The following is a 25,869-nucleotide window of genomic DNA, read 5'->3' as shown; positions in this document are numbered from 1 at the left end:
GCAGGGTGCCTCATCCGCCTTGTTCTTTATGGCTCTTCCAAGTGGGGCTTACCAGGTGATGTGTTTGGTCTCTCACCGGGCCAGGAGCCCCCAGGGAGGGGTGGCAAACTCTCCAGGGTCACCTAGCATGTGCATGAACACAGATTTCTGCAATTTTGTGGGGTTTTGTGTATGCCGATCCTAGGGCTTGCACTCAGGGCCTGGGCACTGTCCCTGTGATTTTTTGCTCAGGGTTAGTCCCTATCACTTGAGCTGAAGCTCCACTTCTGCCTTTTTTTTGATTATTCATCGGAGATAAGTCTCACTTTCCTGCCCAAGGTTGGCTTTTTAACCACGATGCTCAGAACTCAGCCTCTTCAGTAGCTAGGATTACAGGCCAGTGCCAGTGGTTGCCAGGTCAGCGCCTGTGTTTTGGCTCTCTGTTGCTCCATTGATCATCTAGGGCTCAAGGCCAGTGCTTTTCTTCCACCTCTCCTTCCTGGGGCCTCTGCAGGGGAGTTCTGGTCACCCGGTCACCTATCACCTATCACCTGCTTTCCTCTGGGAGGGCCAAAGCCTGCAAGTGTGTCCAGGCAAGCAGGCAAGGAGAGCTGAGCTTCTGGGGCCTTGTGGGAGCCTGCACTTCTATGCCCTCTCACCCCCAAGTCCTCATCCTTCACCCCCATGCTCTGGCTTGCACATGGTATCTCACTTCCCCCAGGTGGGGGTGCAGGAAGGGATTATCACCAAAGCCCCTTTCTGACTGGGATTTCTGGGGAGTTTTTCAGCCCCAAGCCTTCCATATCACTGCTGGCAGTGCCTGCTAGGTGATGGGCCATGCTGGAGATGCCAGCTTGCAGTGCTCCCAGGAGGCGCACTAGATCGCCACCACAGCCTCAGTGGGCAAGGTCAGTGTGTCGCTGAAGCTCGAGGGGCTGGTGCAGGGACAGCCATTAGTGGGGTTTTGCCACCACCAGCCAGTGACTGAGTGTGAAATACCCACTTCCCTCCTCTCCCTTCAAGGATCCCTCTAAAATAGGGATGTACCCATTTCCTCATGGAAAAGGGGGGTGGAATTTTTCTCACCTTGATCTCGACAATGCCATGGGCAGTGAAAAGAGGAGGTAAAAGCCTCATAAAGAGGCTCACAGGACAGTTGTCTGTAGCCACTAATCCTGACACAAGCTGAGCTTCCTGCCAAGCCCCTGGTAGGGACTCATGAGCCACCTCTGCCACCTGCTGGTCAAACTAGGATCTGCAAGCACTGTTCAGTTCTGGTCTCCATTCTTGGCTAACTCAACACTCTAGACCCTTTTCCAGATAACATCTGACGTCTGTGTCCATAGCTCACGGTTGCAGGGGCTCTGGTATTGACTCGATTCTTCTTCCAATCCTTTTCTACTGAAGCTGTTGCCAAATCTGTGGATTGAAGTTGTGCCTGTTACCATAATGACATCATCTGATATGAATTATGAACAGGAATAGGGAAATAATTTCTGAACTTGTGGCTGTGTACTGGTGGTTCACGCCTATCATCCTAACTCTCAGAAGTCTGGGAGCTAAGGATTGAGGTTTGAAGCCAGCCAAGGCAGGAAAGACTATAAGACCATCAGAAAGGGAGCCGTGGCTCAAAGTGGTAGAGCATTAGCCTTGAGTACAGAAACTCAGGGACAGAGCCTAGGCATTGAGTTCGAGCTGCAACAACCAAAAGAAACAAGAGCCGGGTACTGGTGTCTCATGCCTGTAATCCTAGCTACTCAGGAGGCTGAGATCAGAGGATCATAGTTCAAAGCCAGCCTGGGCAGAAAAGTCCCTGTGAGATTCTTATATCCAATTAGCCACTCAAAAACAACAACAAAAAATCAGGAAGTAGAGCTGTGGCTCAAAGTGGTAGAGTGTTGCATTGAGCAAAAGTGCCCAGGCCCTGAGTTCAAGCCCCATGATGGAATAAGCTTGGGAGTACTTCAGAAAGTCTCAGCAGAACAAAGTCACAATGGATGAATCATTTACTGAGAAGTTGATTTTAGAAAAAGCCCTAGGATTCTTATAAACTGATTTAAATTTACTGTTTGGCTTTAGAGAGGGAAAACCAGCAATGGAGGGCTCTTTGGCAGAGCCTGCCTACGCTGGGAAAAGCCTCCAGCACTGCACAAAACCAACCCAAACCCCTAGAAGTCAGAAACAGCCCCGAAAAGTCACCAGCAAGCTCAGCTTAGAAGTCTGGCAAATGAGTATGACTTCTAACACTACAACAACAACAACAAAAGCAGTCTTAACAAATAATTGTAATAGGGATTGAACCTAGGGTCTGAAGCTGCCACTTGGGCCATAACCTCAACCTTTGTGTGTTTTGGAGAGAAGGTATTACTAACTGCCTACTAGCCTTGGGTTTGCCATCCTCCCTCCGCTGCCCCCCCCCCCCCGCCCCCAATTCTCCAGTAGTTGGATTACAAGCCTACACCACCACTCCTGACTAATGTATGCACTTAAAAAAAAGAAGGTACAATTTTGAGGTACAGGGGTTAGGGTTACCTTTTGAATGATGAAACAGGAACTGACCTCTGTGCAGTGGAAGAGTTTTGGAAGGGATGCCACGTGGGGTCATGTGAGGTCACTAAAGTTCTTTTTTGGGGGGTTGGGGTTTGAACTCTGGGCCTGGGCGCTGTCCCTGAGCTCTTTAGCTCAAGGCTCTCTATCTCTACCACTTGAGCCAGGCACCACTTCCGCTTTTCTGGTGGTTAACTGAAGAGTCTCGCAGACTTTCCTGCCTGGACTGGTTTTGAATCTCAATCCTCAGATCTCAGCTTCCTGATAGCTAGGATTACAGGCATGGGCCACAGATGCCCAGCTTCCTTAACAGTTCCGGCATGTTTTACAGACCCTGCCCCTCTCTGACATTGGCGCCTCTGCCCCGGCTTCTATCAAAGCCATGCCATTGGCTCTGCCACCACTGTGCCTTGTGCTGACTTACCACCTGGGCCAGGAATCACAGCTTTCCACCAAGCATGTTGCTCCTCCTGGTTATCACCCACCAAGCCCACTGTCGAGCGCATGCAGTCTCCAGGGGTTGTGGTCTGATAAGGATGGGAGAAAAAGCTGAGCAAAGCTTTAGTTAAGAGTGCCGAGGGCCTGGCTTGCCCTTGCACAGCCATGAGGTGGGGAAGCTGACCCCTTGAGGCCTTCAGTCTAAAGGAAGCCAATCTCAGTCTCAGAGACTAGCAGTGCCACACACTTTACACACACATCCTATTTGTGCCTTAGAGTGCAAGTGACATTCTCTGCACTTCTCTGGTGATGGAAGTATTGGGAACTCAGGGACCCAGCCCCCAGAGGGACTCGTTCCAAACCAGGAAGCCTGCCAGGGCCTGCCTTCCTCCTTTGTGCACGCTGATGCTGGCTGGACACAGTGGAGATGCTGCTGATGGAGCTGTACACAGGAAGCCAGATGAGCGCTGCAACAGAAAGCACACCAGGTGGGGCTGGGAGAGGGAGGATGGTCTGATGGGAAAAGGGAGATCCCTGAGACCAAGGAGGGAGAATGGAAGCAAATTGTTAACCTTTGCTTAGGGTCAGGACTTCCTTCCTGCATATGATGTCCACTAGAGATTCACAAGGTTCTGCACCCCATTGGCCAGAGGGAATGTGACCATACAGTTGTGGCTTTTGATAGAACTTCCCTTCTAGTGGAGTAAGAGATAAGGAAATGAGAGAGATGAGGGGAGATACAGTCACAGTAAAGATCCTGGGATAGGATGGTCCCAGGAGGCTCGCTTTTTACAGCTTGGCAGAAAGCCCTCTCCCAGATGCCATGTGAGCTGAGAGCTGAGGGGAAGAGGAACTGTGGGAGAGGTGGGAGCGCTGGGGGCCCTGAGTGAGGGGGCTTGGTTTGGTTTGGTTTGCAGTAGTGTGCATGGGCACTATCACCGAAGGGCTATGTCCTGCAGGCTACAGGGAAGTGGAGGAGCCTTTGAGGAGGGACTTTGTGGAAGGTCTTTAGGTTATTGGGTATGTACCACTGATGGAGTTTATGGGACCCCAGTTCCTTTCTCTTCCTTCTTTTGCTAATCAAGGAGAAAAATCCCCAAATTTTGAGTCCAAACCTTTTCTCTATCTCAGGCATTTCATAAAAGCGATGCAAAACAAGTCATGGGCAGTGCGGGCCAGGGGCAAGAGAGCATAGGACTCAGAGACCATGGTAAAATATATCTTTATTCTAGGGGAAGCAAGGAAGCATCCAAGAGCTTCAAATCAGTGTTTTAACAAGGCTCCTTTGGCTGGAGAGAACACAGGTGTGCAACAATAATCAGGGAGTGGGTACTCAAGTCAAGAATGAGGGGCCCCAGAAGCTGCAGAGGTGAAGACACACATGGGCACTAAGTTCTCACAGGAATGGGGCACAGAAGCAAGGGGAGCTGCTGAGATGGCAGACAGACAAGGAAGAGGGACCTTATCTAGGAAGAAAAGTCAGAAAGAGAAGAGGGGTGTCTGCTGAGAAGACAGGGGCCAGGTGGGTTGAGAGAAATGCACATTGCCTTCTCTGACATCCAGGAAGAGGGGCACACTTGGCCAGGAAATGCTTTGCCCACACAAAGCATTTTTGGCTATGTAGGTAGTGGGTCCAGAATGAAGACCAAGACTCACCTATCGAGTGCTAGTGCTGGTCCCGGTGTTAAGCTGACAGCTGAAAATGGTTGAATAGGACAGGCCAACTTTAGTGGCAACATCTGGGCATTGCTATATTAACCAGGCAGTTGACCTCCTCCCAGCTCCCTGCCTGCCCCACAGCTGGCTCCACAAAGGCCAGGTCAAGTGCACCAGGCAAAGATGGATTCTCCATGGTGACTTCCCTTTGCTTTTAGTCTGTGTGGAAAGGAAATGCAGGGCGGGGTTCAGGCCACATGGGGCAGGGGATACCACATCCAACCGAAATTTGGGGAGAGTGGTTTCGAGGCTTGCGGGTTTTTTTTTTCCAGTACATCAAACCCAAGGGGAGAAAACAGCACTTGGTTCCTATCAAACTATTCTGTGTATATTCACCAGAAGACACTAGCCAGGGCGTAGTTTTGAAACCGCCCAGAATGCATCTTTCTCACTCATTTTTCCATGATGCCATTTCTGGCTGTTTCCAAGACATCAATCTGCAGCTCCATTGCTTATATCTTCATGGACATTCACCAAACCCATCCACACAGAAACCCTGAACCCACAAAGGAGCTCCCACTCTTTTGTGGTGCATGAAGCAGCTGAGCACAGCTCAGGGGAGTTGGAACTTGTCCTAAGAGGACCTCATTTCCCCCTCTTCAGGCCCAAGGTTTCATGTCCTGAGGATGTGTGTGCTTTGGGGTTCTCTTTTTGCCACAACATCTTAGTCTACCCCCTTTCTCTCCAGACATCGCCATGGCTTATTTTCCTGTCTAGTTTTTACAAGTGCCTGCACCACCCAATTCATGTGCTCATCCTTAGCAATCACAGCCTGTGCCCCACTTGTCAGGCAGCTGTCGGTCACCTAAGGGGTGCTTCCCCTCCCCCGTCCACACAGGGAAACTGAGGCCCAACCAAACACAGGCCTGAGGTGGAAACACTACAAGTTTGAAGAGGTTCCTAGGTACTAGTGGCTTATGCTGATAGTCCTAATTAACCAGGAGACTGAGATCTGAGGATCTGGTTTTGAGCTCTCCCAGGCAGATAGATGGATGAGACTCTTATCTCCAAAGAACTAGCAAAAAGCAGTAAGTGGAGATGTGGTCCAATGGTGAAGTGCCGGCCCATGTGAAAACAGCTAAAGGACAGCACTGAGGCCCTGAGTTCAAGCCCCAATATTGGCACAAAAGAAAAATCGAGGTCCACAGCCTGTAAGCTAAAGGGCCAATTGCCCCCTTCCTCCTCCTCCTGACAGAAAGTGATGATCGACCCAATCTGTGCTGTGTTCTGCCATGGGCCCTGCCAACTGGGATGTGCAAACTGTACACCTCTTGTTCTGGTGTTTGCCCAACCATCAGAGCGAATCCTGGCATGGCCACCTAGGGGATGGCAAGGCATCTTGAGAGAGCCCCCCTCTCCACTGCATCTCTCAATGGTGCATGCCTGGCGTCCAGCCTGCCTGGGCTTGCTCCCGTGGCCAGGAACCCTGCTCACTACTGCTCTCACCATTGCCTTTCCAATGGTCCCACCGCCTAAACGACAAAAGCAACCCCTCCTATCTTCAGTGCCGACTCCCAGCCCCCACTGTATCCTCACGCGCCATGCTGGCTGCCCCACGCCTGGCCCATGCACATTGCATGGAACCCCGCTGCTCTCCAAATCTTCCTTACAGAAAAGCTAAAAATGCACTTTACTTGAAAAACGCTCAACTCCTTGTCCCCCAACCTGTGTGTCCCTGCAGCAGCATCCTTGTTCTTCTACTCCTATACTTAAGTGAGATCAGGCAGACTTCACCCCATTTCATCTCCTTAGCCCCATTTTCCAGCAGACTTAGCCTCATGTTCACAAACTGGGATTAGATGAAAAACCATGTTCGAAACTGAACATTCATGAAGCACACTTCAAGTTACTAGTTCCAAATGGTCAGCAATATTGGTGGTGTGTCCTGTGTAGCTAAAAATTTTAAACCACACAATCAGTACAAAGAAACCCGTACTTGTATGTATGATTAATGGCCCCTTTAGTTTTGTGCTGGTCCTGGGGTTCAAACTCAAGAGCCTGGGTGTTGTTGTTCCTGAGCTTTTTTCTTAAGGTTAGCATTCTACAACCTGAGCCACACCTGTACTTGAAGATTTTTTTGGTGCTTAATTGGAGATTAGTCTTGCAGACTTTCTTGACTGGGCTGGCCTCAAACTGTGATCCTCAGAATTCAGCCTCCCAAGTAGAGAGGATTATAGGCGTGAGCCTGGTGCCTGACATTTTTTTTTTTTTTTGTAACAAAAGCAGAAATGACTCCGTTTTATAGCTAGGTGGAAAAACTTGAAGCCATTCAAATAAAAACAGGTTTAAACTCAACACTGTGATGGTTGCTTCTGCCACTCAATTTGTCACTGGAGGCCATGCCAATGAGTGTGGAATAGTGCATAGCTGGTGAGAAATCTCATAGCAATGGAGCAGCAGGCTCCATCCTACTTAGGATGGCTCTCCTATGTGGAAGAGCAGGGGAAGGAAGCACTCAAGCAGGGGGCAGATGAAAGGACTGGAGGCCAAGGCTGTATGGAGCAGGCCTGGGCAGATGCGGCAATGTCACCAAGGCTGGACAGGCACACAGCCAGGGCCTCTGCATGCCCACATGCAGCCCATCCAGTGGTGGCGGGACGACACCCGCACTGAAGCCTGGAGCACACTCCAAGCTAAAACACCCTGCTTGTTTCCAAAGATCCCAGTTTTAAATCCTTATTTTTGCCAAGTAGCCATATAGTTTCTAGGTTAAGGACACTGAAGCAAAGTTCCTTTCTTAAAAGTTTCTACTGTGATTGCAAACACTAGAAAAGCAAGGTATAGCAAGCCAAAAACAATGCCGGTAACTGTGACTTTCCAACATATATAAAAATTCCAATCTAAGAAATTTGCTTTGGCAAGATCTGTTCTATTCCAATCTGCAAGAAATCCTAAAATCACCGAAAATAAAACAAAAATCTGATTACAAGTTTAGTATCCAATGAAAAAACTCTTACTTTCATAACGTTCATACCACTTTTTTCTTTTTTATTTAAAATAATATAACCAGTTGACATACTAGATAACATTGTTTCCATTCCAGTGGTGCATGTTCAATGACTAGGGCATGAATGATTAAAAACCACAATAATGATCTCAGCATTCCCTACAGAGTGCCCCATTCTGTTTTGTCTACAGGAGAGGGAGGCCAGGAGTGGGGAGAGCAGGGGAAAGGGAGAAACAGAACAGAGGGAAGGTAGGGAGGAGGAGGAGGAAGGAATGACATGAACTGGGAGAAAAGCAAACAAACATCAAAGACCATACTTGGGTCTCCAGGTTCAAAGACCTGTTGGACAGGAAAAAAAAAAAAAGACTGCAATGAGAAAATAGATGTCTCAGTCCAGGTAGACAGCTACTTCAGCTTAACTTCATCATTCAGCTAAAAGATTAACAGCTTCTCAAAAATATACCAAATATTGGGCCTACAAAAGTAATTTATTTCTTCGTAAAATTTACTAAGATTTACTCCTTTTGTAAAATGTAAAGAATGGACTGATATCACGAGCAGGTTTCTACTTACAAAAACAGACAGTAATGATGTCCACAAGCATGTCTAACACAACTTTCCAAGATTTACAGATTTTACATGTGAGCGTCTCCTACTGATGCAAGGTTGTCTATTTTACACACTTACTGGTAGGTACTGTCCACTAAGTACTCAACGCACAGTAAAGTCACACTCAGTAAAGATCTAACAGGAAGGGCAACAGCTTACTTGAGAAAGCATAGAAAAATTAGTGTGAGGTAGTTCAATAAAAACCTAGTTTAATTTTAAGTCATTGTGAGAAGAGAACATTGTGCAAAACAAATCCACAGGTAGTAGGTTCTCAGAAGTTTCAGTGATGAAGAGAATCTAAGCCGGAAATGGCCAGAAGTGTTGACTCTTACTAAACTCTCCTGAAGAGCACTTCCAACAAAGAGCAGTTACTCTGAAATAATTAAGATGTCGGTTTTCTGACAAATTTTCCAATCTTACCCCAGACTATACATTTCTGCTTGAATGCCCTTTTATGTTGTCATCTTTCCTGCAATTCATTAAGGACAAATGAATTTCCCGTGACTCAGGAAAATCCTAAGAGCTCAGTAGAAACACAATGCACACTAAACGCAACAGGGCATGGGGAGGCGACGCTGGAGAGGGCTGCTACTGATGGGCAGGGTGGTGCTCCATTTTCTACTCAAGGGTCAAGGGGCATCATGCATCCACTCTAACACTAATGTGTGACTAATGAATAACACTCACAAACTACAACAGTATTTCTGAAAATATATTATTTTTAACCCTAGAACGTTGTGCAGGCTAGTGCCTAGGCAACACAGACTAGAGTGAAGTCTCCACGGTGTAGCAGACACTAGCCAATAGTGTAAACCAAATTGGATTTGTAACCTAGAAATTGGCTTCACTTGCCTGCTGCTGGTCACACTCTGAGACTGGGGTCAGTTCCTCTTCACCTTCATCTGTTTGGACAACATGGTACAATCAGCCTAGAGCAGAGGAACAGAAAAGCTCCCAGAAAACTGCTCCTCTATACACAATCTCTTGGGCCCTTCTCGCTCAGGAGGCTGCTGCTTCTCTGAGCACGCTGTGCTTGTTCTAGCTTGGGGGGACCAGCAGCCTAAGGATCATGGCACAATGAAAATGACTGGGCAAACTGTGTGAAGGGGCTCAGGCTCTGTTCATGTACAGTACAACCAAACAGTCCCAACAACAGTATCTTTACAAATGGTCAGCACACACAAGTGGATAAGAGACACATGGACAAAGAATGGATGTCTTTCCTAATCTACAGCAGCTGAACAGTAATTCATGGCTACCACACTTTTTCTGATAGTAAGACAATTGGCATACTAGAAATATAAAACTGAAAACAAATTACAAGAAAGGTGGCTTAACACAAGTACTGCTTGACAGAAATGTTATTTGTAATTTCTTTTCGAAAACAAATGTTTAAGATGCTTGAAGACTCAAAAATAAACAAATACATATTAACATTTTTTAAGCACAGAGGGACAGTGTGTTTAGACAATATATTTCTTTTAAAAGTAGAGCACGCAGCATTTCATAACAGACCTTTCTTTCAGGACATAATTTGTGAAGCATTTTTTTAGTTTACATTAAGCAATGAGTTTGTTTTCTTTGAATTCAACTGAAAGATCATGGTTGGCAAGTGGGAGCTGGCATTTACAAGCGACAGTCAGAACGGGCTTTCCTTGCGTCACTGAGAGATGACTTAGTGGCAACCAAACAGAAAACACTGGACACTTCTGAAAGTGTGTCAGCTGTTAAAGTGCAATTGTGACAACATACCCTAGAAAAGACAAAGCTAATTATCTATGAAACTAATGGAAAATAAGAACACACTCATGTTCAAACTCCTGCTAACATCACGACTCCAAATCCTGTGATTCTCCAGCTTGCATCATATTCTCAAAAGTCTAATTTGCTAGTAAATGAACACACTCTATCACAGGAGTCACAAAGGATCTCCATGAAAACCGAGAGGCGGAAATCAAGGTTTTAGACCATCAAAGACAAGCCTGCTATATTTCAACGTATATAAAAAGGCTACTGTATTTTCATCTTACATATTGCACATTAACAATGACCTAAAGTATCTTATTCAGAAGAAGTTTGCTGTAAATACAGAAATAAAATGCCAAGCAAGCTTTCAGACATTTGCGGAGTTGCAGCTGTCCTTATTCCTGCTGGTCACATGCTCCAGTGGCTTCTGCCTAGAACCTCGCTGCTCATGTCAGTATGCATTCCCCAGTTCAGTACATGAAATCCCTCTTGTTCCAGATACCACAAAGGTGCCTGGGCCTTTACAGACATTATTTCAGAACTCATGAGACACGACTTAGGAGAAATTCAGTTATAGAGAAATAAATCTGCTGATATAAAATGTAAACAGTTAACACACACTTGTCAGGAGCAGCACCATTCTTACACTTTTCAATATCCACATCGTGTGTTCTATTGAAAATCAGGTATAAAAAATGAAAGACTTGGACTAAATGACCACCATTTATGCCTGCTCTGCTCAATGTGAAGAAACAGTCCTTAGAAAATGATATCCTACATATGGCTGTGTGCTACTATTTTCAGATGAACTATATATTGCTCATTTGATGTGTCACCTACACAAATTGCAGTAGGCTTTGGGACCTCCTGTCAGCTAGTGTAAATATGATGATGCTACAGGTAGAACCAGCTGCCAGGACACCATGAGAACTGGTGCTTGACTGACTGAGCCTCCAAGGAGAGTAGGAAACCAGAAAGGTCCAAGGGCCTGAGGCTGCACTAAAGAGAAAAGAGCAGACTCTAGACCACTGCTAGGACCTACGGCCTGAGGAAATTAACTCTAGTGTGTACAAAAACAGGCTCATAGCTAGTAGAAGGGAACGATCTGTTTATTTGCGTTGAAATGTATTATTCATGAAGTATCCTCTTGACTTTATGTGATCGTAAGTTTTGAGCATGCCACAAATGTGCAGAATACATCATCTTCCTTGAGTCGACTTTCTGTCAGTGGGGTGAAAAGACCAAGGAGGTGGTCATGTGTGCCTGGCATCTCGTTTAAAAGACATGCTCTGAGTTATTCTGCATTTACGTGATGGGGCTTTTACAAGAATTTAGGTAGGCTTGCCTACCAATTTCCTAACTAAACCATATGGGCAAATAGCAAGTAACTGGAGGCCTCTTGACACGTTCACCATTTACAGTAGTTATTCCTGAATGTAACCGGCTACAGGTTATCTTCCCTCACTCCTCTGGGTTATTTCATTGATATGCACATAACCCTGAAGGATAGCATCATGAACAAACATCTGAAATAAATTCTAATAAAAAAACTATAAAAATCTTAAATAAGTCATGATATAGGCAAGTCACCACATAATAGTTGCTTTGATAAACAAAATCTTACAAATTCAGTAAAAAAAATCAGCAGCATAAGATAAAGCAAATATGCAAAAATTTAAACCATGATAAAATAATTAGGTTTACATTATACACTTAATTACAGCAAAAATACAATACAGTTTTGTTGCTGTTTTAAAATACAACTTAGGTTTTAAATTACATCACTTAAAATTAAAAAAAATAAACTACTTTACTAAAAAAATGAATTCTACATTTTTTTTGAAAAAAATCACTCAAAAATAAGACCACTGAATTGTTTTCAAAGTAGTTCTATCCATGACTAACTGACTCCCATCCCTCCCCACCCCCAACAAGGCCCAAGTAGTCATCTACAGCAGCCCAGAGGTCCAGCTGAGGCTTCCAGACTGCTGTCTGTATCCGAGGCCAACGTCGGATCTGTTGACATTGAAGACACATCATTGACAGACGACGATGACGATGGATGCTGAGAGCCATTGATCATTGCTGCACCTGTGCTATGAGAAACAAAACAGCAAATCAGTTGCAGAGAGCTGCAGATCAAGCTTCTTATACAGTACTGACCACCTTTAGTGGTCTACAGAATAGCAACCACAATCGATCCTGAGTGTAACACACACATAACCATAAATACTTTTCTATGTAAGAATACAAGAGTGTTTATAAACCTATAGCCTTGTCTTTCCCACTAACTTGTATTTCAGTTTAAGAACTTTGTTGGAGAGTGGATCTCAATCAACCAGGTGTCTAATAAAAGTTAAAAAAAATTAGTTCCTTATAAAAATGATTATAATATCTTTTCACTGACTAAAGGAGAAGTCTGAAGGCTACTTCTGGTATACCTTGCTGTAAAGCAAAGCCAACACATGGATTAAATCATTCACTGGGAAGGCCCTTAGTTCAAATGCCCCAGTTTACCTGAGATTACCTGACTTACCAGGGTAACTCAAGTGGCCAAGGTAGGTAAACTCAGGTCTCTTTTATTTTGGTTCTAAAAAAAATTCACATATAGGCAAATATGGACTTATTAAACAGACATGAGCGAATGGTTCCTTTTGCCAAAGCAGCACTTAACAGCACTTACTGCATTTTGTCTGGACTGACAAATTCTTTCAGGGGGTTGGATTCACACTGGGAATGGGAGATGTGTAAGAAGTTTGGAACCATTAAGTAAGGGTCATTCAAAATGAGAATAATATAACTTAAGTACGTTTTTAAGAACAGTGATGGTATAAATCAAACACTGAGTGAAATTCCTAAGGTTGAGGATCAGGCACTGAATGGTGCTGAAACCAAACATGTGCAAGGAGACCCAGCCTCCCAATGCATGCACCTCACGGTTTGAGATCACAGCTTGAGATCACAGCTCATTCTGTCTGGGAAGGTTCTCTGAGAGCTAGCCTCTAATGCAACAAAGGAACTGGTGAGGCAGTAAGGGGAGGAAAGGGTGAGGGCTAGGAAAGCAGAAGAAATGGGACTTTACAAGAGACAGAGTAAAGTGAGATGGGGAAGCAGTATCTAAATTCAGACAGAAAAGAGGCTAAAGAAAAGGGAGGTAATATGCTGTACTCAAGTGAAGACCATGTGGTCCCCAGCTACAGCAAAAGTGAGGAAGTGTACATTCTGCATAGTGCCGCATGGCTCTTTTCTATGGCTCACAATAAATATGGTTTATAAGAAAGAATTCCTCTATACACATTTTTTTTTACATTGGTCTCTAGTTCAGGATCCTTTCATTTTATCCAGATTTCTTAATCTAGTAAACATTAACTTAAACTTTTTTTTGTGTGTGCCAGTTCTGGAGCATGAACTGTCCCTGAGCTTTTGTGCTCAAGGCTACTGTTCTATCCCTTGAGTCACAGCTCCACTTCTGGCTTGTTTGGGTGCTTAATTGGAGAGTAGTCTCATAGATTTTCCTGCCTGGGCTAGCTTCAAATTAAGATCCTCAGCCTCCTGAATAACTAGGGTTACAAGAGTGAGCCACTGGAGCCCAGCTAAACATTAATTCTTAAAATGCATTTTAATGAGATATCCTTTAAACCTGAACATCAGAAGTACCTAAGAAAACTACTTGCGTTCTCTGACCTTTAAAGCAAATATCAAACATCTGCATGTTAATATCTATCTATCATGCAACATCCTTAACCTCAGGTCCTTTCACCATTTCCTTCTTGGGTTAGTCTTTACATACTCAGCCAGGACAGGTAAACTCATTTTAATATCAGCCAAATACCAAACTAAAGGTAAGCAGACAATCATTTCTGTACAAAAAAGTCAGAAATGGTACTATGACTATCTTACACTTGATTTATCAAAGGTTCTTTTTGATGTTGCGCAGATAAAGAACAGAATACTTTTATAATAGCTTAAATCATTAACACTCTGTATGCTATAGTTGAGATTCCAGAAAATGTCAAGTCCTGTCTTATTCACTGGCTTTATGACCATAAGAAAGTGTTACCTAGGATTCAAGTTATTCACTTGCAAATTAAGAAGATATATGCCCACCCTATTGATCCCACTTGATGCTCACGTTGTGCTGCTGCTCACCAGGATGCTGCATATGCCCAAGTATCAACTTGTTCCCAACAATAGACTTTTCATGTCCTACCCAGGACCACAAACAATTCACTTACTACTATGCATCACCAGCAGATCCTACCATACCTTAAAGCATTTGCAATGTGGGCTTTAATTTGTTATAAGTAAACTTTTATTCACTTCCAAAATGGACAAAAGCTGTTAAAGCAATTTATACATTCAACAGGATCTACATTATGAGATTCAGAAAACTGTACTTGAAGAACTTAAAATACACAATTCTAATATAAGCAAAATGTCAAAAGGAGAACACTAAAATTAAGCAGTCAGGTTTATAGCAAAACCTGGATTACTGGACACTACAGTTACAAGTCTGACCCAGAAACAAGATGCTCTGGTATTTTTGTTATTTCCTTAGAATGTAGATGAGAGTTTTAGATGAGTTGGAACAGCATAGTTTTTAAATTCAAGATCAGAGACCATTTTTGTTACTGTTTGAGGCAAGGCCCCAACTCCAGCTTCACTTGACTCATGATCCTTCCACATCAGCCCCTGGTGCTAGGATTACAGGCACTGCCAGAATGCATGTGCCAGCATACTGGCTACGTCATGTATGTATTAAAAAAAATTAATCCTTACAATTTTATTTTCTTAATGTCCTATGTCCCAGTGAGAAATCACTGAGGAACATCATACATTCAGGAGATTTATTCATATTCTTGCTTTTGGTATAAAACATTATGCTTGGCCCTTGGAATCAAAATGGATTAGGATAAAATTCTTGGTTTGAGTGGTAGGTTAGCTTTGAGCAAAAAAACTCAGACACAGTGCTCAGAGCCCATGACCTGAGTTCAAGCTCCATGTCTGGCACAAGTTAAAAAAAAAAAAGGCTTTAAAGGGTTCATAGGTTCACAGTAGATCAATCAATCTAGAAGGCAAGTGAATAATTACAATTGAGCTAATACAAGCAATAAGCAAAGTGTGTGCCAGTGCACTTCACCCAGGGCTGTTTCTTTACACGTATCATCTCATGAGGTTGCTGAGCAGCACAGAATCTCAGAGCTGGGCATGGTGGCTCACACCATAACTCTAGCACAGAAGACAAAGGCAGGAGGGCCAAGTGTGAGATTAGCTCATCTTTTCAAACAAAAATTAGTCTCTCAAGCTCAACTCAGTTTCACCTAGCCCACCAAATTGCCCTAACCTCTGTAGCTGGAGGTGGCTCTGTCAGCTGGAGGAAGCAGGACTATGGGAGCCCTCTGAACTAGCTTTTCCACATAACTGGTTTGCAATTTTAGGCTCTTTTTGTGAATTCTAGTTTTCTCATCTGTAGAGTATACAAAATAATCCCTACCTTGAGGTTTTAGGGGAGGAATGTCTGTCATGTGATAGGCACATGTTAATACGTACATATGACTTGCCATCTAATATTTTTCACTCAATTCTTTATTTATGTGTCAAGATTAAGATCTGTTTATGACTGAAAAGTCTTTTAACTCCCTACACCAACATTTTTCTTTGAGAATGAACACTTTGCCCTTCTGGTTTCATGTTACTGTCTTGGTTCAACAAATTAAATATATGAAAAAAAGGCAGTGCAAGGCATCCCATGTGCCAAATTTTGGAGAGAAGCTTGTCTTATTCAAAGAAAGACTATTAAAATGATAGAAAAAGAAGTGTATTGAAAATGGGTTTTAAATTTCTACAACAAGATGTTAGTTATGACAGAAGATAAGCATTTTATGAATCAATTACCAGTTTATCAACACAACATATTGGGATAATGGTGTCTGCTAATTTAGCTAACTAAGTTATAATTTAAAAATAATGACAGTAAATAAGAAAAGAACTGCAGGTTTCAGTTCATTAAAGATTACAACACAAGAACAAAACTGAAATCTCAACTAAGCTTCTATTGGAACCAACCTAAAGGAGATGGCTGCCCCCGTATAACTCCATTCTTGGTTCTCTCTTCTAAATCCATCACTTCCTTGTATATCAATTCTGAAAAAGAGAAGAGAACAAAGTAAACTTCAAAGTCTAAAAACCAGTATCTCGTGTTTGTTTTTTCTAAATTACCTTATTGTTGTTCTAAAGGTGATATATAGCGGGGTCACCTTTACATACATCAGGTAACAAGTACATTTTCTACTGCATAGTGTCATCTGTTCCCTCATTCTTACCTGTTCCCTCCCTCCCCTCTCCTCCCAGATCGAATTCACTCTCCTCCATGGCCTGTGCAGCCAGTGCTCCATTGCTGAACCTTTTTCCCATTTTCCCTCATTCTGTGCCCTCCCCCGACCCTCCCCCAGATGTGCATGTAAATACACCTAATGTAAGCAAGGAAAAGAATACACAGAGTCATCAGCAAATGAAAAAAAAATTAAGAAAAAAGTCCTTTGTTTCTGCATCTTTCGAGTTCATTTCAGTATTTCTATTATTTTATATACATTAGAAGAGGCACCTGGGTCAGAATCACTTTGTGATTTGTCTCCTAAGACTATCCTCTTTTGGTCTCACCATATCTGGAGTTCTGTGTAATTTGTCATACCCCAGTGCGTTTTAGATCTAACTTCCCTAAATCAGGGAGAACATGCGCTGTTTATGTCTCTGGTCTTGGCTTAACTCACTTAACATGATTTGCTCTAGATTCATCCATTTCCCTGCAAATGACATTATTTTTTTAATGACTGTGTAATATTCCATTGTATAGACTGGGGATGTGGCTTAGTGGTAGAATGCTTGCCTACCTGCATAAAGACCTGGGTTCGATTCCTCAGCACCACATAAACAGAAAAGGCTAGAAGTGGCACTGTGGCTAAGAGGTAGAGTGCTAGCAAAAATAAGCCAGGGACAGTGCTCAGGCCCTGAGTCCCAACTCCCAGGATTGGAAAAAAAAAATTCCACGGTACACCCGTTTTTTGGATCTATTCATCTCTAGTGGGGCATTTGGGTTGTTTCCCTAACTTGGCTAGTGTGAACAGTGTGGCAATGAACATGGATGTGCAGGTGTCCTTGTCATATCCTGGTTTATCATGTTCAGGGCAGATGCCCAGGAGTAGAATAGCTGGGTCGTATGTTTAGTTTTTTGAGGAACCCCCAGACTTCAAGAATTTTTTGCCAGAAGTGGGGCTTGAATTCAGGACTTGGGTGCTGTCCCTGAGCTTCCCCTCCCCCCACCCCCCCTCAAGTCTAGCACTCTATCATTTGAGCCACAGCTCCACTTCCAGCTTTTTGGTTAACTGGAGATAAGAGTCTCTCAGACTTTCCTGCCCAGGAAAGTTCTCCCCTCCCCCCACCCCCAGTCCTGGGGTTTGAATTCAGGGCCTGGGCACTGTTCCTAAGCCATTTTGTGCTCAAGGCTAGTGCTCTACCACTTGAGCTACAGCATCACTTCTGGCTTTTTTTTTTTTTTCAGCAGTTTACTGGAGATAACATGGACTTTCCTGCCCAGGCTGGCTTCAAACCACAAACAGACCTCAGCCTCCTGAATACCTAGGAATTACAGGTGTGAGCCACCAGTGCCTGGCTAAGGGATGTGTTTCTAAGTCAAAATGTTCCCCAAGTACTTCAAACAGTGTTCTTATAATAACACAGAATCTGTAAATATCAGTCTGAGATTCGTGGGTATTAACAATTCTTTGAACCTCAACTATAAATTATACTCAAAGAAAGAAAAATTGGTGGTAATTTTTCTTAAATTGGTTTAAGGACAGTCTTTCTATTAAGGATAATGTTTCTATTCTACCATACCCGTGTTATACTGTATCATGCCACACAGCATTCTCTTCTATGAAAAATTCTGTTTCAATGAGGGCCTGCACAAATATGTTTGTCTTACTTCTGCTTCTTACTAACTGCGTGGCACACAAGATGTGCTCAACCAGATATTACAAACATGTAAATGAGAAGAGTACGTGGGAGCTTCTTTAGTCAGAATGGAATCTAAACAGATTTTACAATGGAAGCAGGTGGCTATGCACTTCAGCTCCTTTCAAGTAACCCAGCAGAACACTCTAGCACCACCCAAAACACACCTGTACCAGATCTCGGTCTCCCACAGGGTTAGGGACAGAGAGGACAACTGTACGGCTGCATCACTGTGAAGAAACACAGGGTGTTGCCTCTTGGTATGGGTGCCTCCCCCAGCATCATTCTGCTAAGTGATTCTGATGCTGTGGGTGGGTGCTTGCAAGTTAGAACATCTACTGAAGAGATTACTTTCAAGCGGGGCATGGAGGTCCATGCCTGGAAGGCAGGAGACTGAGTGTTTGGGATCAGTGTGGATAACACAGTGAATTCAAGCCCATCTTCGAGCTATGTAATGAGATTGTTAAAAAAAAAAAAAAGTCTACAAACTAGAAAGGATCTCTGGATAGGCCCAGTGGTACTCTGTGCACTGTGACTCCAGCCACTCAGGGGACTGAGAGTTCATGGCCAGCTAGTCGGGACAGTGACTCTAACCCCGGCCCCCCCAAAGTGCAACACAGCAGACAGCATTTCCTGTGATGTTTCTATGACATACATAGGTGTCTAACATAAACCAAGGGGGAGACTGCATTTTACATGCTCAGAGCTGCTAGGCTCTACCTAAGTCTACTCTGCTGTGCTCTGCTAGCCACGAATCTCTCAAAGTCAATGTAGACAAAATAAATTTATAGATGGGGTTACCTGTGCGGGTTTATACATCCCCAGTCCCTTTTGCTTTTTCAAGTATTTACACAATCAAGTCTTCCAAAACAGGTCTGTTATTTCCATTTTAAGGTAAGATAAAAAGGAGGTTATATATGTTAGATCAGAAGTCAGTTTTGCAAGAAGCCCTATCTGAAAAAAAAAAAAGCTGAAGTAAAAGAAACAGGATATGCTCAAAGGTAGAGTGCTTGCCTAGCAAGCATGTGGCCCTGAGTTCAATCCTCAGTATTGCCATAAAAGAGCAAAAGAGGGCTGGGGATATGGCCTAGTGGCAAGAGCGCTTGCCTCGTATACATGAGGCCCTGGGTTCAATTCCCCAGCACCACATATACAGAAAATGGCCAGAAGTGGCACTGTGGCTCAAGCGGCAGAGTGCTAGCCTTGAGCAAAAAGAAGCCAGGGACAGTGCTCAGGCCCTGAGTCCAAGGCCCAGGACTGGCCAAAAAAAAAAGAGCAAAAGAAAGGAAGAAAAAGATGGAAGGAGTAAGGAAAGGAGGGAATACATGAACAAGAAAGGAGGGAGGGGGGAGGGAAAGAGGAAAGGAGGGAGGAAGGGAGGAATGGAGGGAGAGAGGCTGTGGAAGGAGAGAGGAAAGGAAGGAGGGAGGAAAGGAGTAAGTGAGGGAGGGAGGGTAGAGGAGGGAGAGAGGAAAGGAGGGAGGGAGGAAAGGTGAGAGATACTTAATGGGGTTTAACAGACTATGGAAAACACATGACAGCACTATTGGGAGAAATAAAAAATTATAGAGGGAAGGAGACTTACTTTTCGCTTTTATAAAAACAATCACATTAACAAATATCAATTATGGAAATAGATACTATCATTAATTTCCCTAACACGAATGACAAATCATCACAAAAAGCCAGAACTCTTTCCGTTTCTTAAGTCTGATGAACATTACCTTTCCATTCTTCTATTGTGTGTTCCCTTTCATCCAACTGCTTGTCAGGGATCTTTGGTGGTGGCTGAAAAATAAAAGGTGATAAGTAACTGAATCTGCTTGTAAGAAGTACACAATTCATTTATAATTGTTTAAAATCAGCCAGCCGGGGCTGGGGATATAGCCTAGTGGCAAGAGTGCCTGCCTCGGATACACGAGGCCCTGGGTTCGATTCCCCAGCACCATATATACAGAAAACGGCCAGAAGCGGCGCTGTGGCTCAAGTGGCAGAGTGCTAGCCTTGAGCGGGAACAAGCCAGGGACAGTGCTCAGGCCCGGAGTCCAAGGCCCAGGACTGGCCAAAAAAAAAAAAAAAAAAAAATCAGCCAGCCATACTTGTCAAAGTGCACCACAAGACAAAGACTGACAACCACCCACAATCTTCTTATGAAGAGACACTACTCCATTACAGGAAAACATTTATCTTTTTCTGTTCTTCAGACTTTTGAAATGGTTATGTTTTACTTCAATCACAGAATCCCCTACAACACTCAACGTCCTCTGATTAAGGTGAGAACCACTGACAGGTGAGGTGACTTTGTGAAAGAGGGGCTTGATTATTTTGTTCACGCGCTTAAGGTACTCTTCATGCAAAAGTAGGAGAGCACCAGCATCATAAATCTCCATTAAAAAAAAAAATCAGAAGGTATGACCCAAACATATGTTTCAATTCTAAGAATGCCATCAGTACATTCTGCAAGCATTCGGGACAGTACTTACGGCTTCTGCTTCTGAAGGGTCATACCAGACGTTGATATAGGGGTGCTGCAGCGCTTCATCTACTGAGATCCTTTTGGATGCATCTATTACCAGCATTTTGGACAACAAATCCCTTGCCTGACTGGCTGCAAAGACAATGATGTTAATGCACATATGTGTAGGTTCTTAAATATTAATGATGTTTCAAAGCTGAGATTATCTTTTATTTATTTATTTTTTTAGTTATGAGTCTGAACTCAGGGCCTGGGTGCTGTTCCCAAGCTCTTTTGCTCAAGGCTAGTGTTCTCCCACTTTGAGCCACACCTCCACTTCCAGTATTCTGATGGTTAATTGGAGGTAAGAGTCTCGGGGACTTTCTTACCCAGGCTGGCTTTGAACTGTGCTCCTCAGATCCCAGCCACCTAAGCAGCTAAGATTACAGGCATGGGCTGGCAAAATTATCTTTTAAATAAATATATATTTTAAAACCAAAATATGAGGTCAATTTATTATTTAAAACGTGAATTAAAGGCTAAAATAACAAAGACTTCATTTTGCTTCACTACTCAGATAATATTGGGTTTTATCCTCAAAAGAACAGCCCCTAACACACATCCAAAGCAGGAACTTAATGGGTGTGTGTGGGTGTGTGTGTGTGTGTATAAAACTTACCTTTCAGTTTGTTGTGCTCTGAGTCGGCTGGAAACAGCACATCGGGGAAGAGCTTCTCAAAGCTGTACCCAGCATATTTGGGTCTGTTCTCAACGTATGTCCTTACTGTTGGCTGCAGTTTCTTCATGAACTCAGGACATGGCGTTCCAAGCTGTTCAATAACTTTATTCCACTGATCAATATCTAATATCAAGAAGCTAAGAAAAATACTCCATATCTACTGCTCAACACATTGTATCCACATCAAAATACAGGTGGAAAAGGTACATATTCTAAGAAAGAATGTGGCAGTTATAAATTTGTCTCTTACAGCCACCTCTGCAGAAGGCCAATGATTGTAGGTGGATATAAATGATCAATAAATAAGCTCTGTTAACTTTATTTATCGTGTGTGCATGTATATAGTATGAATGCATATGTATTTACCATAAAAATGGAAACTTAAAAGTCTGAAATTCTAAGCAACTCAATGAGAAATGACCATTATTAGCTATAGAAACTCTGAGTCCCAAACTGCAATACAGAAACATGGCTTCTTTCCAACTAGTCAGAACATCTGAGTACGTTTCTAAGGAATGAAATATTTCTATGATCTGTCCTGCTTTTCTGAAATTTCTACCTAGCAAACATAATGAGTAGCATCAAATATGATGAATGACAAAAAGTGGTACTTTCCTTTGCTGTTTTTTGTTGACCTTATGTCAACAGACCTTCTTTTAAAAGGTCTGAGATGCATAACAAAGATGGAGTTGTTTTGGTAAGTTGTCAGGTTAGGATTCCCTGCTCTTCTTCCCAGTAGTCTTTACTCTTGAAACCTCTCTCCCTGTAATCTAGTGAATTCCTCCTCCTAAAAATAGTTCTTCTAAGTGTTACTCCTCAATGAAAACATGTCACTGTTAATATAATTACTAAAAGTCTGATAATCTAAGCCAGTACCATATACAGCTAATCACTGCTGAAATTCCATATGAAAGAATCAAGTGTTATGTTGAGTGATGAGACAACAATCAAGACACAAAACACACAGAACATTAACACAAAAAGGAGGCGGGGGACAAAACAGAAAGAGGGCCAGACAATTCCAAATTTCATATTAAGTCTTCAGTATTTCTAGATTACTCAAGTGTATAATGATTAGAAAATTTTAATGCAAGCCATGGTGTTTTATTTGGGTTAATTAAGTCAATCAATTCGAAGCCAGCCAGTAAATATGGATAATCACACTTGAGCCTTTGAAATTAGCATATGAAAGGATAAATGAGGGAAAGGAAAAGTCTATGTCAAATAGCGGTGGTATTTTGAAAGAGTAATTTAACAATACTTTCTACTAGGGAGACACAATACAGTAGACCTGACCAGGCTGAAATGCTATCGTACATTTTGACCTTTATAAACTGTATTTTAGGCCAAAGATAAGGATACGATCTGTACCTGGGAACAAAACACCACCTTTGATCATTTCTCCCATGATGCACCCAACTGACCAAATGTCAACTGAAAACAAAATGCAATGACATTAACAGAAAGATCTTGGTTAAAATAAAAAGAAAATATATAAACATTAAAAAAACCACGCACACCATGTACACTTTAAAATCATAGAAAGCAGTACAAAATAAAAATGAGTGATAGTGAATGTGCTCTGACTACCAGCAGAGACTGTATGTCCTACTGCCAGATGCAGCCTACAAACAGGTCAGCTTCTTAGATCAACAGGTTTTGGAACTATAACAGCCACAAACTTTACATCAGTTTAAAAACACCTCTGTGTATGAATGTAGCATACTCATTTTCATTAGAGAACATAAGGAAGCTCATCATCTCCTGACTAATTAATCTGCTGCAGCAGCACAAGGATACAGTCCCTTCCTGGGAAGAGGATTTTGTGGCAAACCATTTCTCCCATAATGCACCCCACAGACCATAAATCCACTATGTGTTTGCAGCACGAAAGAAGGAAAAGCAAAGCAAAAGGTCATTAAAATCAAAGAAGCACAACATGATTGCGTTATATAAAAACTGCAAAACATCACAAAAAACCATGATTGTAATTTTGGCTAATGGAGTAATTCAAAACAAAGTATTTTCCAAAAAGCTTTGGTTTACAAAAGAAAATGCAAAGTGTGGCATTTTAACTATATATCTAATCTTAAAGTGAGAGTTATGCACAGATTGAATAAATTGAATAAAGCCATACACTTTAAAACTGAGAATTTGATTAATATGAAGTAAGCCTAACAAATGGTAAGGCTAGTAATGTAATATACTGTAGTAACGCTACAAAAAATATACTGTCTTGTGGTTAAACTGCTTTATACTGTGCATTATACTCTCTCTTTAATTCAAATAAAAGAAAAAAGCATGAGCAGAAACAATTCAGCATACTAAAATATTTAGTAAAAAGGGTGCAGATATATAAAATACTTTTATAGTTTGGATGTTAATCTTAAGAATTCTTCAGACATTTTCAAACTGGATATCATAAATTTAGTCTGATTTAAGTCAATTATTTCCTTGGTAATGTCGTTCTACTTCATCTACAACACTATTCCTAAAGGAACAAGTGCTTACAGGATGCACAGTCTATTGAGAAAATGTAATAAACAGACATGTATTTAATATATTTCCTAGTTTTTAAAGTTCATAAAACCAAAGTACTTTGAGTTTTGGCTAGGCAAAGTATGCAAGTTCCTATAAATTTATTATCTGCCAAGAGTCTCCTTGCCAACTTTAAACAGGAGCTCTGAGAATTGCTAAAAAGAACCTTCTATACAGAAACAGACAACTTGGAAATCTCTGCCAGTCTCCTAAATCACACACCTAGTCAACTTATACCTTTGGGTTTGAATTTTAAAAGAAGAGGGAGAAGGTATTTGCAGTTTAATAGTAAGACAAGGGAGAAAATAAGCATTCAAAAGAAAAAGCCTTTAAAAACTTGGCTTTAAGTATGAAGGTCCAGGTTCTTTAAGAAGAAAAGGGTAGGACTAGATGTTAGATAGTGATGCCTTTTTAAAATTTTTGTGCCAGTCCTGGGGCTTGAACTTGGTGCCTAGGTACTATGCCCCTGAGCTCTTGTGTTCAAGGCTAGCATTCTACCACTTGAGACACAGCTCTACTTCTGGCTTTTTGGTGATTAACTGGAGATAAGAGTCTCACAGACTTTCCTGCCCAGGATGGCTTTGAACTGAAATCCTCAGATCTCAGCCTCCTGAATAGCTAGGGTTACTGGTGTGAGCCACTGGCACCTAGCCAAGTTAGATGCCTTTTATCCACTTTGGAGAATTTAGAAAACTTAGGCCTCTACTTCCTAGTATATTGTTAACAGAAGACTGCAGTCGCTGTAGCTAAACTGGAAGTAACTTCCAGAAATCCTCTGTAACTGAAGTTTCCCCAAAATTTCTTATTAGAATATGCATAAACTTTTATTTATAGCAGGATCCAATTTCAAGGATACAAATCTAAAGGAAACGTTAACTCTTAAAAATTAGCTCACCAGATAAGATTTTTGCCATTGTTCTCACTTTTTTTTTCCACAACTATCTATTATAATAAACTTTATAGAGTTTATAGAAAGTGGCAAACAAGTAAGGACACAATTTACATTGGGATCCTTTAAGAAACCACATTTCTAAACAAAAAAATTTGAAAGGTACAAGTTTGAGAAGTATTATTAGGGTTAGTGAAAACTGAGAATATAAGCCTTATTCATACATCAGAACTATCTGCAAAGAATTGTTTGAAATTACATTAGATTGTCCCACACTGTTCAAAATAATAAGTAGCCTGCAAGAAAGGACAATTAGTGGTCAAGCAGGCATGTGGGGGAAGTGTTTATGTTCACCCTTGCTCATTAACACACATACAGGAGTGTGAGTGAGCATTCCAGAGGCAGCAGTCAAATAAATGACTGTTTGTTGGGGAGAGGGGAAGGAAGTAATTAAGACTATCAATCAGGCTAATTCTTATCCAACCTCTTCAGGATAGAGTCTTATTTTTTCAATACTGGGATTTGAACTCATGGCTTGTTCAATAGTAATCTACCAGTTAAACCATGTATTTTCAGCCCAGGTTTTTTTGCTGGTTGTTTTGGAGACTGAGACTCAGACTTTCTGCTCCAGCTGGCTCTCAACCTCTGGCTCTCAACCATCTGAGTAACTAGAATTACAGGCATGAGCTGATGGTAGTAGCTGGCTCTATGATAATTTTTTCTTTTTCTCTTCTTTTATTTTTAAATAATTACTTTTTTTTCCCTTTTTCTTGTTTTGGCTAGTCCTGGGGTTTGAACTTAGGGCCTGAACACTGCCCCTGGCTTCCTTTTGATCAAGGCTAGCGCTCTACCACATGAGCCACAGAGCCATTGTGTATGTGGTGCTGAGGAATTGAACCCAGGGCTTCTCGCATGCTAAGCCAGCACTCTACCACTAAGCCACATTCCCAGGCCTATGATAATTTTTTCTTAGTACAAATTTCTGATAGGATCCTGTGATCATATTTGTAGGACACTGATACAGTGCTAGTATCTATGACAAACCGCTAAGTTTCACAGCAAAACAAAAACAAATGTCGTGGCAGTTTACTTCAAGTATCAATTCTCAAACAAAACCTTCAAATTTTAGGTACAGAGTATGAAAACAGAACGGTATGTTTACTTAAGAATAAAAGATTAATAGTAAATGTCATTTAATTTCCTCAGAAAAGGAAACTGAGCTAAAATCCTAATTCTAATGATATTTTAATAAAAAA

The 25,869-nt window shown here is 42.2% G+C and overlaps 1 protein-coding gene across 7 annotated transcripts in view; it reads right to left on the bottom strand.

Annotated features, from left to right (window-relative positions):
• Nucleotides 1-7,647: 7,647 nt before the first annotated feature.
• Nucleotides 7,648-25,869, bottom strand: part of Mapk8 (mitogen-activated protein kinase 8) — a 70,427-nt gene continuing 52,205 nt past the window's right edge. For 4 of the 7 annotated variants that reach the window (XM_048339212.1, XM_048339210.1, XM_048339214.1 and 1 more), the window contains 6 exons: nt 22,549-22,620; nt 21,127-21,309; nt 20,476-20,600; nt 19,717-19,780; nt 16,049-16,126; nt 7,648-12,073 (listed from right to left, as the gene is read on the bottom strand). In XM_048339212.1, coding sequence (XP_048195169.1) covers nt 11,928-12,073; nt 16,049-16,126; nt 19,717-19,780; nt 20,476-20,600; nt 21,127-21,309; nt 22,549-22,620 — 668 coding nt within the window. In that variant the 3' untranslated portion in view covers nt 7,648-11,927. Of the gene's footprint in view, nt 12,079-16,048; nt 16,127-19,716; nt 19,781-20,475; nt 20,601-21,126; nt 21,310-22,548; nt 22,621-22,986; nt 23,059-25,869 lie in introns of all 7 variants that reach the window. The other 3 variants (XM_048339211.1, XM_048339215.1, XM_048339216.1) reach the window with 3 other exon arrangements.

This window comes from Perognathus longimembris, chromosome 2 (genome assembly GCF_023159225.1).
Source record: "Perognathus longimembris pacificus isolate PPM17 chromosome 2, ASM2315922v1, whole genome shotgun sequence".
Taxonomy (NCBI): domain Eukaryota; kingdom Metazoa; phylum Chordata; class Mammalia; order Rodentia; family Heteromyidae; genus Perognathus; species Perognathus longimembris.
Note: the sequence above shows the minus strand (reverse complement) of the source record. Positions and strands in the feature narration are given on the sequence as shown.